At 40.1% G+C, this 18508-nt stretch overlaps 1 protein-coding gene across 2 annotated transcripts in view; it reads right to left on the reverse strand.

Annotated features, from left to right (window-relative positions):
* Positions 1-18508, reverse strand: part of GLRA2 (glycine receptor, alpha 2) — a 130733-nt gene that overhangs the window by 26648 nt on the left and 85577 nt on the right. For both annotated transcript variants that reach the window (XM_009889039.1, XM_009889040.1), the window contains exon 8: positions 2703-2852. In XM_009889039.1, the coding sequence (XP_009887341.1) occupies positions 2703-2852 (150 nt within the window). The remainder of the gene's footprint in view (positions 1-2702; positions 2853-18508) is intronic.

An 18508-nucleotide genomic window follows, 5' to 3' on the forward strand; every position in this document is an offset into this window, starting at 1 on the left:
AAATGAATACATTTCATTTCTCAGCCACCAGTACCATGCAGTGAGCTGCACTCTAAGCTCATTTCTCCCTCCATCACTGATTTTATTACCTCCACAACTCACCCGTAATCTGGATCTATCAGCTGCTATCATATTGCTTCTGATCTGCTACATGTTACGCTGTGTAAAAAACTTCAGCCCCATGGCTCTTCTCCAAGCAAATAAAAAGAAAACAATGAAGTACATTTTTTTTCATTCAAAGCTATTCATACTCCACTAAGCAGGGCTCAGGACATCACGAGGAAGAACACTGTAGGTTTACAGTTCAGGAATAAATGCCATAATAAGAAAAATGCATCTCATTATACATCCCAAATTTTGTTGGAATGCACTCACCTGAAAGATGACACAATGTGGGGTTTACTGTCCCAAGGCATTTCCTATGTTCCTGTTCCCCTCCCACCATTCACCCTGCATTTATACATAAACAGGCTACTGAATATACATGCATTTTCCTTGGGAGGTTTGGAATGGAGGTGGCACAAGAAACCACGGAAAAAAGCAAGCATAAGGATGGGCCACAAGAATGTACAACATGAAACTGCTGTTCATGCTGGGGACAGTACTGTGTATTTTGTGGGGACATTTAGCAAAGAGAATACAAGAGAGTACTAGTGATGCCATCAAAATCATCCATTTTGGCGATTTATGACATTGTTGCACATACTAAAACTCTCTCTTGCTTTCTCTTTCTCACTACAGTTTTACCCTGAAACTTGAATTGCCGATCTGATTCACTGTCCCGTAAGCTGATGACTCTTTGCTCCGCAAGCCATTCATGCGCCGCACGGACTCGACGCTTTCATTCCCAACAGTCATAGTCTGTGCCTGTCCCCAGAGTGTCAGCATAGATAGCAGCAGCAAGAATGAGAATAGCACAGCGGCAACACAGCGACACACATACACAACACGCAAAGAGAAGAATGGCTCAGTTAGAGAAGACCATCATGCAAAACAACGTGAATCACTTTCAAGGCAAAATAGACTGAGAAAATTGTGAGAGACAAAATCAAATAAAGAGATGCAGAAAACATCTCCTAAAGAGATGGCCTTAGTGATGTTATTCCCTATTTTGAAATTCATGCAACCAGATTCATGGGAAAAGTGAAAGCAAGCCTCTGCAAATGGGTAGGTGTCTCTTACTCCAGCAGAATATTGCCTTGAATTTAATTAGGGCATTACCCATTTTGCAATGAATCCATGTACTGACCGGCTTAGGATAAGCCGGGTCTTCTAGTGATTTGGTTTTAAATAACTTTCTTTTAACAGCCACCAGAAAAATCATTCCCACAACAGATGAATGACCACCACTTCCATGGACCAAAACCTCATAATTTCTGATTGATGCCACTGGATACTCTTACTTACCAATGGTGGCTTCTTGACTACTTCTTCATGTCTAAAGAAGACATTGTATCCAAAACTGAAATTATAGACCCCATACAGCAGCTTCTGCTGCTGCCATGCTGGTTTCGGAAACAAGGGCTTCCAGTGGCAAGACATCTGGCATGCATGCTTGCGGATGGGCAACCATTTCTGCTCTCTCCTTTAATCTAATCTTACCGAGAATCTTAGTTGACCTGACAATAATATTAAACCAGAGAACAGCACTGGATTGCTTCCCAGAGCATCCATCAAATATTACATTAGCTACAGAACATTTATTAGACAGACCTGTCAAAACACAAGTGCCCTGTACCATTGTTGTCATCCCTCTTGTAAAGGAAACCATTATTTGTGACTTGAAGCATTCATGCAGCTCAAGCAAATATTTGCTTCACCTAACAAATGCATATGTACAACGTAAACCTAAATGTTTCTACTGATACTGAAAACCACTGACATCGATACAGGAAGGATGAAGCCATTACAGTTGTGGGAATGATCACAGCTGGACTGAAATTCAATTTAATTTTTATTTTTGTCTTTCTATTTACAGAAGAAAAAAATCAGGAAAGATGGACAGATTTCCAAAAAATATTTCTAGACTGACACCTAGGTTAAAAACAAGCCTCTCTTCTACATTTCAGTCACCGGTACAAAATGATGTGATAATGATACAAATAGGCCCTTTGTTAAAAATGTGAAGTTTGCATCAGTAACAAACTGTGAAATAGTAGAATCTAGAGAGGAAATTCTCCTAATCCTTCTCTTTTTAAAGTGGCTGTGTTTCCTGGTTTGAGCTGGGAAAGACATCAGTCGCTGGTGGTTTAAAAGTGAGGGCAGAACCGCCACCACTCTGTAATGAGCTACCCTAAGGAATGTCCTGTTTTAACATGACTAGCTAGGGTAGCGCTAGAAAAGACAGGTCTGGATGATGTCAAGGAAATAGTATTGGTCCTTTATCTATGTCATTGCTTCCAACAGTGGGTGCCACATAGTAGCACGGTGTTCGTAAAGGTACAGCTGCCTCAGCAATTGCAAGAAGAGAATAAAAATCTTGGAATCTGTGACCAATCTATTGACATTTATCCATAACTTCATAAACTGCAAATCAACTCAGCAGGCAGCTATCAGCTTTTTATCAAGGAGTAAATCACTCAGAAGGAAACTTTAGAATGAGACTGTCCTGCAAAGGCAAGAAGAACTGAGACGAGAAATCAACTGCACATTAGTGTGCTGCCAGGGCAGACTCAGTCACCCCAAGTAAAGAGCAGCTGTACCTTGTTTTGTCGTCTTTGCCTTCTTCGAAGCCTCAGGAACTCCTTGTGCTGCCGTGAAACAAAGTTGACTGCTGCATATTCCAGTAATGCAGCAAAGACAAAGAGAAGGCACACGGCCATCCAGATGTCAATAGCTTTTACATAGGAGACCTAGAAAGAGATAGGACACAGCATGTTATGGTCCAAACTGAAGATGTTGATGTGAAAAAATAAACACATTTATGCACAGCATGAGTTCCAGTTGTTCAGTGAGGTGGGGGTTTTCTTGCTTTGTGTTTTGGTTTCTTAGTTTATTGGCTTATAAAAAATAAATAATTCAACTATAATGGAAATGTGTGTTAAAAAAGAATACGCAAATTATGAGCTACTGCTTTTAGGAAAAGAATCGGGATTAGTCTAACAAAATATAAGTGCTCTTATAGTCACAACCACAGCCTATCGGAAAGAATATGAATACAGGGCATGATTGACCTATTGAAATACAACTCTATAAAGTTTATAGTTATCACCTTTTTCATCTTTTATCAACCAATTGCCATAGTGATTAATTAGCTATGTTTAGTATTGATAACCTCAAAGTAAACTCAGGGTACTGTATCCTATGGGTTGATATGACTTTACTAATTAAATATTCAATCCTAGTTGCTTGACCTTTATCCAACAACTCTATAAGAAAAATAAATCTTCATGGATATTATCTGCTACAAATACCCAAATAGCAGATGTCTCTGTTCTAGTAAAAGCCTATTCTGATTTGAATTGACTGGTCCACAATAAAATCAGATATATTACAACACTGCAATGTTACAAGATTTTTATCATCTTACCCACACTGGGCCAAACAGTAGCCAATTAATGATCTATGCACTACACATATCAAAGGTACATTGTTCTCCATAGTTGTATTTGGTCTCTGCCTTTCTTTGTAGTTTTGCAGTTTTTAAGCAGGGATCTTATGATTAGGCAACAGCAGGTTGTCTCTTTTGTTTATCAGGTGTTACATCCAGGGTAGAATTAAAATCATCTGACTTTTTATGTCTACAATGTATGCATGAGCTAGTTGCCTGGAGTACTTTGATATAAATAAATCAAGGAACGAAGAAGAACAGGTATTTCTAGGATGCAATGCATCTGAACCATTTTAGATGTCTTCTCTAGGATGAGAGGAATAATACCCAAATCACGTTTCTTCATGTCTGTAAAAAAGGAGCTTAGAACCACAGTGTAAGTATAGACTCATGGGGCTTTACTCAGTCGTCTAAATAAAAGCATCACATACCACCACATTAGGGACCTAGCTTCCATTTGCTAATACAGCAGAGCACAAACCTCCAGTATCATACTAACCAGTCCTCTGGAGATGTCTCAGATACCAAAGGTCACCTTAAATGGCACCACCATACAACTGAATCAAGATAAGCAAAATGGATTGTACCTAAACCCTGAAAGGTATTTAATATCTGAATAATATCCTGCAGGCCAAATATTTCAATGCAGTCAAAACATATACTGGTCTGAAGAGAGAACAGAAAAGGATATGTTGTGCATCTCTAATGTACACTATCTCTAATGTAACTATCTCTAACCAACTGTAATGTTTAGGAGACCAAATCTCCACCTCAGAAAACTCCATCTCTACCCTTTGCACACACTATTCAAAATGACCTTGCTCTTCGGGTCATGTCTATCATTTCATGATGAAGGGAAGCACACCTATTTGAGTAGATTTTGCTCCTATTTCCCATGTGCTTGAATAGCATCACTTTTCAAAGTCCATAGAACATTTTTTGTCAACATCAAACGGAATATATTGCCCGATGTGCTCCAGCAAGCAATATAAGTAGAGGAACTGGCATTTGGAGCGGGGCACATAGGATCTAGAACTTCATACTGCAGATCCTGAGCACTGAGCAGGACATTTTAGAGGAGCCAAGTACTGCTATTCAGCCACATCACAAGAACATACATTTCAGTAGTTAAGCCTATAGCACAGCTCCACTCTCCAATGCCCACAATACAACATGCACAGGCTGAGATGGAAGAGGAGGATTTAGCAGGCTCAGGTGACACTATGAGTCTGTGCCTTTCAATTAGATACACAGCAGGTACACATTTCTCTCTCCCACGCATAAAAACATTTTACAAGTTACATGTTTACTGAGCAGCTGTGAAACCCAGTGAAAACTCAACAATGTCCCAGACACTCTGTGCCACAGGCTGAGGTGCAATAGGAATCAAGTCACTGTAATTTGTGTACAATGCAGCTGAGTTTAGATTGTTTGCTACCTTCCTTGAAGGGGCAGCTTGTTTTCCTTTACAAATGCCCTTAGGAGATGTATTAGACATGCATAAGCAGCTGGACTGTGCTGCAGGAGACAGCACAATGCAGGGAGTTGAAGCCACAAGAATCAGCATTTCTGACAGTGCAAATCCTGTCCTAGTGGGCTTAAAGCAGGGAGGGCAAAATAATAGAGGAAGCCCTGAGTTATCCTTCCTCCCACTTACACAGTGCTGCCATAAATGGCATCCACACAATTGCTGAGCCAGCTGGTTTATTTTAACTCCAGCCTGCTGGGCTGGAATTGGAGGATCCTGATATACTTGGCAGGTACGTAGCTTGTTTTATTGTTTAGCCATCGCCGTACCATCGCACGGCTTTAAATGAGAAAACAGCAAGCAATTGCTTCCAACAACACATTAAAAATAAATACATTTAAAAGTCCTGCAATGAGTAAAAGCTGACCCCTTTGTTCTCAAATCACATGTAATTGTATCTATGTATCTCCAGTATGTACAGGTTTGTGCTGCTAAAAGCCTAAAAACCCATACAATTTTCTGAAGCTAGACTTTTTTGTAGCCACCCCTCCAAATGGAAAATTGTGTGGATCTATTACACCGAGCCTCGGAGGGCCTCACCCTGTACATGTTTCGAAAGAAGTCCTAAAATGAGTGCCCAGATTTTACACCAGCATTTTGGTATCTTAAGCACTCACAATGCAAAGTTTCAGTGGATTTTAGGGTCTCTGTCTGCTTTAGCTGACTTTTACCTGTGTCTTCCTTCAACTAGGAAATGGTCACATCTACCAGATCGCAGATTGATCTGAAGTGGACCTCTCTCAACTACCCCTGCTGAAGCTGTTCCACCTTGTATGAAAATACTTAAAAATACATTGGCCTGGGGACTGGGAACAGAGTCTTCCCTTCCTAGACACAAATCTTAAGCAGTGGAATATGAAGCCCTTCTCTGTCTCTGTGTCCCAAACACATGCAGAGACTGAGAATGCCCTATCACAGAGTATTTCATGGTGCTTGAACGATTTTCTGAGTGAGATGAGCACAGAAAGGATGTGATTTTGATCTGCGCATTCCAGGTAAGTGTTATAACCACTTGCCTACCAGATGTTGTAGCTTCTTACTGCAGTGTCTTACATGTCAATGGAAAGCCTGTTCTAGGAGCTCTTTAGCCATTTCTCACCTAACTCCACAGGAAACTCTCCACTTGGCAGGCTGTAGTGTGTATCTCATTCCTAGGTTCTTATTTTTCCTTCGCACTGCATAAGGAACCTTTCACATCTAATCTTCAGCTAAATATATTGCTGAGTGACGTGCTCGTAGGAGCTGCTGTCTTCAAAACTGAATGCTTCATGATATCACAGGCACATCCATTGCTTTGGGAGTTTTTTCCACCAAACTCAAAACCAGTGTTACCAGCTATGGGGTTTTTTTCCTACATCATAGTATAGCATGAAAACTCATACATTTGCTCAACTGAAAGGCATGCATCATCTCCTTTGGTAAGGACTCATCAAACAATACTGTACCTCTAGCTTCCTTAACTACCATGTCCATGCTCCATGCTCCATAGTCACTACTGTGACTATACAGGACAGTATAGATCCAGATTTTTTTGGAGAAGGTCTCATCTCACCTAACTTAAAACATGTTATGTACATGTGGATTTTTAAATTAATGATAAGAAATAACCATTTTTAGTACAAAATGCATCTAAGTGGAAAGTAGATATCTATAATATAGTCAAATGAACTGTACCCTAAAAATGTTGGTCTCTCGTTTTTGACCAAGACTGGAGATTTTGATGGCTATTTCAGGTATATATTTCTGCTTGATATATGCCAGCTTTATTTAGATAAAGCCTGTGAGTCATATCAGTTAGGTAGTATCTTGATGTAATCCTAAGTAGAACCAAGCAGAATAACAGAAATTACCCCACACGAGCCTACGTAATAGAGCCTGTTACCTGAGCATTCGCCACCTTTCCCATAATTTCACTTGCAGGATAGAATGCAAGATGTGCAGTAACACTACAAATTCAGAGTTGACATTATCAAGCTACCAAGTAAAAAATGAAAAATTAGTGGTGATTGTTTCTTTCAAAGGTAGACCTTGTAAAACTTCCTCTGAAAACCTTGAACCCTGACAGCACACTGACTTCATTTACTTTGCAGTACTTTTAGAAGTGGATATTGGGAAACTCTGACTCGTTCAGTGTTATGATGCTCCGAAAGCACAGTAAGAATTTCTTTCCCTTTTATTTCTTTAAATAGCTGCTCCATTTTTTACTGCACATTGCAGAGCTTCCTCTCTAATGTTGTTTGGGGGGAGGGGATTTTATGGCTCCCACCAATAAAACCATAAGTTATATCAATTATTCAGATGTTCTGTAAAGTTTTAGGGCCAGCCAATGAGGGAACTTTTTCAAAGTGAGAGCTGTCTGCACCAAGAGCCATGTATGATAAGCAACTCCTCTCCCTTCATAATTTACCTCATTTGTTATTTGGCTATGCCCACTACAGAAGATAAAAGAGCAGTTTATGTTCTATACAACTCTGCTGTAGCATCAATGAAGGAAAATTCCTGGAAATGAAAGTCCAAGGATGATCGCGCTGTTAATGAAGGCCTTGTAAAGATTAAACCTTCCACTTTTCCATCTCTTTTTATTTTAGCACTGTGACTCTCTCACAGCTTCTGGGTACCTTTCGGCATATTGCCATGTGTCACCACCAGAACGAAGCATGCTTTTGTGAAGAGAAGCTGGGGGAAAACATGGTCATGGGTCCTGCAGCTGAGCAGCTGTCATTGTCAACATTTGCTAATCAACCCAAATTTGAGCTCTATTTTTGCTACAGCAGCAGCCTCATGAGACTCCAGACAACTGCTTTGACTCTCTAATTCTGTCGAACAGGTGTAAAATGGAAATAAAGACACATCCATTCTCTCCTGGAGTTCTGCATTGTGAAAATAACATCAATATGCAGTGCAAGGTGCTCAGCCTGTGTTAAAAAACATATATTCACTTATTTTGATTGATAGAATCTCATTAAAAAATATCTTTAACTTGTGATATGAAGCCCCAAACCTCTGCTTTTGCACAATATCACATTCTAGGCAAGATCTTTTTTTTTAAGAAGAAAATTTTCAGTTACTGGGGACTGTTACAATTTGAAGTTAATTTCTCCTATGCATTAAAAGAATCTCTTGTGGAAAAAGTTTCAGAGAATTTTTCAGATTAGAAATGTGGAAATAGAATAAAGTAACATTTTAAATCAAAACTGAAACAAAAGCTATGTAAAACTGCCTTTCAGTACAAGGCATTGATGTTACATAAAATTTCACTTTATTTTTCAAACCAAAGCACATGAAATTCTGCTGTCATAAAACTCACTGGATTTTTTTTTTCAAATCTTGAATTCATAAAGAAATTGATAGCTCTTTCCTGCATATCTGCTTTACATAGCTGAAGCTGAAAGCACCAGTCCTGGTTTCATCACAATTTCCAGGCAGAGAAGTTTCTGAATGAAGAACATGCTGTCAGCTGCTATTACAGGCAAAATACTTTCTTTTTATCTCACTCTTACTCTGGATCTTTCTTTTCACCCAAGTGTTTCACCCCCATGAAATATCATCATTCTAAAACAAATTCATATCAGAAAATGCAAATTACTTTCCCAGTCCTAAAACCTCAGTCATTTTATACATTCTGTTGTTCCAACACTTTGCAGCTAATTATCCTTTACACCATGCTATTTTAAAGGTTCATAGTCACTGTGCAATACCTTGATGGGTCAGGTCAACAAGACTTTTTAGCTTTGCGGATGATATGGCATAAAACCGAGAGTGTTTTAGATTCCACCAAGTTTAAAATTAATGGGATTGACTAACTGGTATGGAAATCTTCATGAAGTGTTCAGGAGAGGGCAATAAAGCAACTGTCCGTCACAGCTGGCTTTTGGACCTGCTCTTGAAGGGTGCTGCTTCTGCAGGAGAGGGAATGAGAATCAAAGCTTTCATCTTCCAGACCCTGGTAAATGTTTGTTTACTTCTTCAAGACTTTAATGTTCATATTTTTTCCATAATGTACTTTGCAATCAGAAAGGTTAAGCTATCAGAGCTACTATTCTGTTACTGGACAATAAGCGCTAATAGTATGGGACAGATTTTGGCAGGAGATGGTTCATCGGTGAATGAGTCCTGTGAAAGTTGTAGGTGTATTTCATCAGCTCACTTACTGCATTGCTAGGTAGCTTGGGAAGACAACCAGCCTGGCTGGTGACTTTCTTTCCTTTTCAGGTGAAAAGGGGTAAAAACAAGTCCCAAATGTCTCTATATATGTGTGTGTGTGTATATATATCTGTGTGCGTATAGATTTGATAGATAAAGGTAATAGTGAACTGAGCAAGATGCAAATGGTATAGAATACGGGGTGGAATGTTGTGGTTTGAGGTAAAACCAATTTTGTTCAGTAACTTTGCTTTTTAGCTGGGCCTCTTCTAACTACTGAAATTAACAGTGTATTGTGCAGAAACTGCTTGTTCTCAGAGTGATAAGACTTATGTTTAAAGTTGATGCCAAGGCATGGTATGCAGAGAGGCTCTCACTTATACTCATTGCTATAACACCCAAGGCAGCTAACTTGGTTATTTGCCCCGTTGGAGGGTCGGAAAAGGAAAAGCGTAGAGGGGTCACACCTGTGGGGAGGAACGGACAGGACAGGTGACCCAAAGCTGACCAACAGGGTGTTAAATCCCATCTGCCTCATGCTCAGGATAAAAGCTGAGGGATCAAAGGGTCAGCCCTCTTTCTTCAATGGCCGGTGTCTGGGGAGGACTCTGTCTGTTCATCTGCCTTTGATCCCGATCCCAAATGCAGATCCAGAATCCAGTTCCTGTCCATCACTGAGTCCAGTCTGGGACTGCCCCAGTGCCAGTTGGTGATGTGATCGTCATCCTGGGAGCTTGATACAGTTTTGTATATATTTCATTATTTTCTTTTTATTTTATTATTAATATTACATTAAAGGAGTTCAGTTCATTCTAAATTCATAAGTCTCTTCTTCCCTCCTCTGCCTCTCTCTTTGACGAGAGGTGGGGGGGAGCATCTGTCAGTCCCATCTGGGGTGCCTCACATCCCCAGTGGCTGGTTCAGCCTAAACCACGACATCCAGTCAGGAATCAAGCTACTACCCTCAGTGTAAAATGCCTGTTCCAAGATGATGACATAACTGATTTGGTTTGTTGTTGGATGAATGAAAAAAATGACAATATTTGGTGAATGTGAAACATACTTTTCCCAGTTATTTTAGTAAAACAACTCTGTATTTTTTTAATTGACCAAAATATTTTGTTCAACTCTTTCTTTTTTTTTTCAGAAACATCGACTTCATCTTCTATTTTTAAATGAAATGTGAGTCCTTTTCAAAACAAAACAAGAAACAAGCAAGAAGTATTTAATTCAAAAATGCTGAAACAAACTCACTGACCCTCCCTCCATTATTCAGATTCTATCTGAAAGTATCCACCTAAATCACAAGTTGTTCCAGTCATCCAAAAATGCGTTTTTCAGCGAATAAACTATTCATCCAAAATTTCTTGCTCTATTTCTATCGTTGGTTCTGCCAAGTCATGGGATGCTAAACCTCCCACCCACTGCTCATGCAGAACTAAATGCTGACTGCATTCAAGCCAGGGAAAGTATGGAAACCATCTATGGTTTGTTTTTCCTTCAAAGATGAAGGAAAATTTTCTTCAAGTGTCTGAAGATGATCAGGAAGTTAAGGTAAAGATGCTCAGAGAGGTAGGGTCCAGAAGAGGTGACTGCATGTGTGCAATAAAATTCATTAATAAGGCTAATAGCTGTTTTTGTTGTACTAACCAGCCCGAGGCGCCACAGGTACAGTACCGGTTTGTGAGTGGTGACTGCTACCGCTGAGCTAGTTCAGTCCTACTCCCACTGAAGAGAGTGAGCAAGATGCTCCCCACCTTCTGAGTGGCGCTGGCCACCAAGAAATTGCAGGTATTATCCAAAAGTTTGTGAACATCTATAACACCTGGTTAACACCTGATTCAGATGACACAGGACTGTGTTATAGTATACCCTGCAGGATGTGACAAAGGCGGCACAGAGCAGTAACTGCAAACGGGGGCACAGAGCAGTAACTGCACACTGAAGACTGATATTTCTTTAAATTATGTAACTATATATGACACATTACAAAAAAAAGTAAACTTGTGTTCTGTGTAAAGGAAAACCATTCTAGAGAAGCAATAAAATATTTCTTTTTAGCATGGGCTGTGTCTATTCATACTTTACGATCTTTCTTCTCAAACAATATATTTCTATCTTCAAAAAATGTAATCCCATAAATACAGAATCAGTTATCAGATTGGTGAAGCCAAGACTGCTTGTTTTTCCTTCCCAAGAGCATATGAAGTATTGGCATATTCATCATGTGTCATTTTGTGCAATCATATGGAGTAGTTGCCTTGTATTTCCCATTCCTGACAATTCATTCTTTCTGTACAGAAAATTTAGACAGGATGTACCATTTCCACTTCAAAAGCCCTTGACTTCCTTGAAAATAGTGTGACTATTTTTCAGACATAAAGAAAAAAAAAATATGAGCAATAGCTTAAGGCAGTTCTTCTAATGAAGCAGGTTACAGCTGAGAAAACAAAGGCTTGTGCTTTGGATAGATAATGGTGCTGGTGCTCAGCTGGGAAGCAAGCTGAGTGATTTTATTATGCATTGATAATGCAGGGACGGGTTGACCTCTGCTACTGGGAATGAAGTAACACTAATTGAAATAGTAACCAGGGTCAAAAACCCACTTTTGCAAACAGGTAGTCAACTATGTGTTGTATCACTTTTCTCTAAGACGACAACAAAGTGAAATGTCTCTTATATGTAGGCCAGGAGTTGAAGTCTAGCTCAGACCAGTACAGAAATAGTTAACAAGAAGGTACAGGATACAGAAGGGAAATGCTGAATTATTTGGAAACAGGAGCTTCTGGTGGCCCTCCCAAAGAACTGTGTTGAATTCATGCCTTGTAAACAAAGGCAGAGTGGAACTAGGATTGAGCAGATCTGCATCAGGGGGCGTGAAGTCTGGATGCACGGATGGACCAAATAATAAAGGGACTAGTTATTTCTGTCTGGTCGTCTCTTGTCAACCCCCTGCGGAAACAGATTTTGGAGATAATCAAAGCCATGAAAGAGAAAGAGGGGGGAAAAAAGGCAAATTCCTCTGTTCATCATTAATTAGCACTTTAGCATCCACCAGGGCACCGCTGACTTTTCTCATTGCCCCGATGCTGAAACATGCTGGGCAAGAACAGGTCGGGGGATGCCACCACTCCCACCAGCTCAGCCACATCCTCAGCACTATGTGGAAATAGGAAACTGTGGTTCTTGTCACTCTCCAGCCTGGTTGCCTTTCTCTGCGCTCTTGGTAAGAGGAGTCTGCCTTAATGGGCTGAGAAAAATGTGCTCTACAGTAGCGTTGCAGACCAAGACAAAGCTAAGCCCACCCCACCCCAATGTCACGGTCAGAGGTGGTACAGTTTTGTCAGTTCTCAGACAAGTCAGTAAGACCCACAATCTGTGCTTGAGCTGCTTCAGAAAGAAACTTGCAACACCAAGCATTGGCTTCTCATCACTAATATTCTGCACATCTCTGCTCTTTTCTTTAGTCAGACTTTGTATGTTTTGTCTTCTTTTACCTTCAATGCACTGGTCTTGAATAAGAGCTCACAGCCATTTGGCTAAATCTTTTTCTTTTTTCCTTCAAAACCAACCCTACTTCCATTAAAGCTTTCTACAGTCAAAGGGAAAAACACTCCTCCTGCCCCCACAAGAAAACTAGAACTCTCTGTGTGTACAGATGCCCCACAGGTTACTATAGAATCTCAGTGCCCCACCAATTAATCCGTCTGGTTTGGCTTGTGAGTAAAGCAAGGCAGAAAAGCAAGGTCATGTTGGCAGAAATAAAATAAATATTTCCAATATTTGTGACATTTCTCGTGTATGGACCAAATAAAATAATCAACAGATTGGTGGAGCCATGGTGATCAGTTTATGAAGGTGACAAATATGGATTGATGTCCCTGCTACAAGGAAGCAGCTTCTTATTGTTAAGTAATTGAAAGACATTTATCACACAGAAACACCCCCGTATCCAGCTGAGATCAGTGCAAATTGAGAATTATATGTGGCTGCATTAAGACACAGGCAACTAAACACACAGGCAGCCCTTGTAGCTAGATGACAATGTCAGTCTCGGGTCTCATTTACAATAGAAGTTTCTGGCTCTTCCCTCCTAGTGAAATCAACAGATAATATTTATTTAATGTCCTTAAATGCCCACTTGACTACTTGGACTCTAAGTGGTAAATTCTTCAGTGGATGAGAGCTTGGATAAAAGCAATCACCAAGGAGAAAAAACTGAGGAAGATTGAAGAGGAGCCACAAAACCATGATTGCATGATTGCTAGCAAGAACCGCTGGCAAGATTTTGAAACAATGTCATTAAATTCATAAACAGAGTAAAACGCTGATACTTAGCAAAGAGGCCTTTATATTTAAGGTTCATTTGAAATAAGAAGCCATTGTGGTATGTATCTGAGTACAGCCAGAGTGCCTACTTCTAAAACGCCAGCTTTTCTGCTGTGATTACAGATTTCTGAAATGGTTTTTTGTTTCATTCTTTCTTTTTCTTTTTTTTTTTTTCAAACAGAGCATTAACTCAGGTTCAGAAAACCCTTTCCATTTCCTCTGTAGATGCAAAAGTGCCTCAGCCACCTCAGGTGAAAAGTAATCTTCATTCAGCTCAGCTGCAGCCATGCCAGATACAGTTATTACCTCTGCTACCCAGTTAGGAAGAATTGCACCAAATTTTATTATTCTTTGACCTTTGAAGAGTTAACTGACTCAGTGAATGACTCTTATCAAATAACAAGTCAGGATTTTATTTTTGTAGCGATAGGAACAAATCTCTTTCATTCATGTAAAGTGGGTAAGAACCACAGAACTGGAGGATGGCAGTGTAGTTACCGTGATCAATACCAAGAGCATGTGTACCTATATGTACATTTTTAGGTATTATTTTTCCATTGGACAGCATGAAAATTGTGTTAAAGCTCAGGTGACTGCGGAACATTCTACAACATCCTCTCTGTGCTGTATTTCCTATTGTAGTCACAACTAAGTGAACCATTAAAAGTGGTCCAATTCACTGAACCAAACAACAAAAACCTAAGATTAGAAAAAGGATGCCTGAGGCAATATGCTTTTTTTTTTTTCCTTTCACTCTTGGTCTCTTCTGTTTGTGAATAGACAGTTGATTTTCCAATTTTTTCCCTAAGACCATACCCATAAATTCTGGATTTCTTAGGACTTCCAGCAATGTAATTTGGTGGGAAAAGGCATTTGCTTATTTTTATGATTGCCAGTCTCTCTAGATTAGAGATGGGTAAATTAAATTAATCCTTTGGTCAGAGGAAATTGCCTCGTCAATTCTAAATATAACATCAGAGTAAAACAACTGAGAATGAGATGGTCCATTACATTACTCAGTATCTCCATATGCTTCTTTCTTGACTATTACTTGATCAGTTACTTACCATTCCTGAGACACTTATCATTCTTAATGATTCTTCTGGCTCTATATTCTGAATTGCTACCTCTATTTGATTAAACTGGAAGGGAAAAAAATGCTTTATTTGTGGATAATTTAAGCAATACGCAGCTAAAAACAATGGGGCAACAAATAGATCTGTATATGCCCATCAAATTATTCTCTTCCTATCTTTGGGGGGGAAAATGGGAATTTTTAAATGAAAAATAAAAATGTCCCTAAAAAAGGATCCTGAAGCTGACATCAAAGAAAACATAGGCTCAGAAGGGATAACATGGTCCAATTCCAATTGTAAGTGTGAGTGAGTCATATTCCATGTACAGCAAAGCACTTAAGGAAATGCAGAATTGAAAGAGGATGTACAATGGGAATAATAGAATATGGCAAAGGTGAAAATGTACGTAGAAAGAAATTGATGGTCTGAATATTAATAAGCAGAAAGAAAATGGGATAAAGAAGGCAGGTTAAAGGAAAGAAAATGGAATTCAAATAAAGGGGAGTGAACAGCGGCATTTAGCAAGATTTTTTTCTTTTTTTAAATTTCACTGAATTAAATTTCCGTATTCTAAAGAGATCAGAGCTGCCACATTAGTGTAAATGTGCCTATCACACACTCAAATTAGCTCAAGCCCTTAGGCTCAGGACTTGGGATCAACACTGCTTTTGGCAAAACACAGGTTGCATGCCCAGACCAGTGTTTTGTGGAAGGTCACCTCACTCAGGGTGGCATAGAAAGCTGAGTGCTTCATCTTTTCCCATGGATTCCTCCAACCAAGGACTTGCCTCACACACTCTGTAGGTTCCACTAACCAGGTCCAGACCATCAACCTGCATCACCTCTTTGGAAGAAAAAGGCTGGGACTGCGTATTGCACCAGGTTTTGTGATAGAAGCAGACTCACACAGGAGGTTTGAAGCAACTGGCAAGTAACTCCTTCCCTGTTTTTCCTGTTCACAGTCTTTGAAAATTAATGATCCCTCTGTTCTCATTTCTAAAGTCAGGTAGTACTTCCTAATCAAGATCTACCCATCCTTTCCATCCAGAGAGGTCTGACCAATTAACATTTGTTAACTGAATTATGTTTTCCCATCCACTTGTGGAAGGCCAACCACGGAACAAAAAACGCAGGAAAAAATAGCACAGGAACACATTATTGCAGGTTCCCTTTTGTGTTCATGTGGAACCACCAAGATCACCTGCAAGGACTCACCAGGTGAGTCTCAAGTCCTCACCAGGACTCACCCAAACACAGAAGAGACAGTGTCATCTTTCATGCTCATTTTCTGCTGCAGATTCTGATTACTTGTAATAGCTTACTGATGGTCTGCTGCTAACATTGTAATTTGCAATACAATTCTCTCCTTGGTAATTCAAGAGCCAAAATAATCTGTTGATTTATAGTAAAAATCAAGCCTCTTAAATTCTGAGACTTTGCTTCCAAGCAGAGTCTTGTACTAAGGTTTTGTTTGCAGCTATTTTGTTTTTCACCAAATTTCATTTTCACCTGAGCTGTAAATCCAAGTACTCTCTGAATCATACTGTAACGTTAAATTGTCTCCAGGAGTCTCATACTAAGAGCTTTGTTCAAAACAGTGCCATTGCACAGCAAGGCTGAGTGAAGTCATTTCCAGCCACAACAGTTAGGAATCAAGTGCAAATATATGTATATAAAAAGCAATAGCTAAGAAAATCATCGCTTCTCACTGAAGGGTGTTTGTGTAGAAGCCTTCTAGCCATGCAGTCTTCTGTTTGGGGCATGTCTATATTCCCTTCTCAGCTTAACTTTGAGCCAAAGTACTGGACTTTCATAACAGGAGAATCCTTTTCTGAAGGTTACTTAATTGCTTAACCTGAAGTCCAATGTTTACTCCTATAAACTTCTCTGTCTTCCTCATCCATTTTCTAATGCCAGAGTGTGTGCATTTGTTCTGTACTGTCTGCAGTTGTAGTTAAAGCATCCGTAGACTCTCCGAGGAACAGGAAATTGGAGCTGCACACCACTAAGCACTAGCGATGCCCACAAGACTCTAAAAACCAGTGGCTGAGGCAGTCTAGAGTACGGACGGAGAGCTATGTGCAGGATCATGCAGGCACCTCTCAGAAAGGCTGCTGTTGGCCCTGGAGGTTCAGTGCATTGCAGCCCAAGGAAGGGCAATGGTTTTCATGTCAGTCTGATGCCACGTGCTCAAGACTCGTTGAAGTCTGTTGCCCTGTAGGAAGCGAAAGCTTGCTGGCTGCTTGCAGGATGACTTCATGATATTGACAGATGCATGTTCACCTCACAAAAAGGCTGGAGAAATCCTGGAGGGATATATATATATATATATATATCTGCTGAGCGTATCACCACTACTCAGTGAATATTCACAGTGAAGATTGCTCATCTGTGCAGGAAGAAGGGAAAAAAATAATTTCTGGTTCTCTTACTTCTTTTTTCAATTTTATTGGCTCTTGCATACAATGCGTTGGGTTATATCCTTCCTGCAAGCATGGCATCATAATTGATGGTATAGGTCCCTTTACTTCTTTTTTTTGTGTACTCCTAGTTTGTATTACATACAGAGTTTGTCAAACAGTGAATAGGTGAGGTTGAACCACCTACAAGGAGGGGAGACTGCTGCGTCCTCGGGAAACTGCTAATCCTGCTCAAATGGAGAAGGTTCAAAATATTTGATGATATGGGATCTGCAGAAACTGTATTGAGGAGAAGCCAGACATGCCTCAGAGATGACGGACAGAATAATTTCCTAAGACCCAGAGGGGACCAAACTGCATTTTCTGCCACTCAAAATCATTGGGATGGTTGGAATTGAGGATACAGTAGGTAGGAGAGGAGCTGTGTATGAACCTTTGCCTTTCTGCTTAGTCTTACCTAGTTGCTTTGAGTTTTCTTTATTTAAAAAAAAAAACAAACCCAACAACTTTTCTTGTTCTATTCATGTTCTGATGAAACATAGGTAATTGTTAAGTTCAAAAAAACCTTTTAATCTTTTGCAGCATCTCACTGTGAGAGGAAGATACAGGCATATCCACCTCAAAGCCCTGGTTGATAGAGGGTACGCAGGCACCATTTTGCCAAACGAAGAGACTCTGTGCCTTTCAGGCAACTGCCCAGCCTTTCATCTGTCAGACACAGAGTCTGATCCTCCTTTCTATTCTCCCAGGGCTTCACAGCAAGAAGCAAAAGCCAGCTTGTTCACCACGATCATAATTTACGGCTGGCCTGCAATGCCCCCAAAAAGGAGCAGCCACGTAACACACAGGGATTGCTCCTCTTGCAAAGTCACAGGCCTGGGTGCCCCCAGAGCTCGTATTCTGCTTTCCACCAACGGTGGGGCCACCTGGCACAGGAGCTGCACCAGCCCAAGTTCTCCAGGTCGGGCGCAGCATGTGTCAAAGGTGGGAGAGAAAGGGAGCAGCTTTTTCAACTTTTTGGGCAATTGATGTCGTGTAACTTAAAAGAAGCTGCAAAACTAAGCCAGCCTACGCAAGAGAAGACAACAGCCTATATATAAATAACAACCTATATAACTTTTCCCCTGTCAGTTCCATAAGTAGCTAGAGAAGAACAAAGCTTTGAAGTGAGTCATGTTAACTCCCTTTCTGTCGCTCTTTTTTTTTTTCCCAACTCTGAATGTTAGAAGGAAGCTCAGAAAACACATTGGTCAGAATTTTAAATCATGAAGATCAGGGTCAAATTATAGCTCTTTCAGGAGATTCTAATGAACTGCCTAAGCCAGTAATTCTATTTGCATAATTGGGAATGAACATTTATCTTCCTCTAATCATTTTGTAGCCTGACTGGTAAGTCTAAGGTAGTAATAGCTCACCATCAGCTTTCTTTCCAGCACTACATGCTCTTGCAAGATCGGTTTGT

Source organism: Charadrius vociferus, unplaced genomic scaffold (assembly GCF_000708025.1).
Source record: "Charadrius vociferus isolate BGI_N301 unplaced genomic scaffold, ASM70802v2 scaffold507, whole genome shotgun sequence".
Taxonomy (NCBI): Eukaryota; Metazoa; Chordata; class Aves; order Charadriiformes; family Charadriidae; genus Charadrius; species Charadrius vociferus.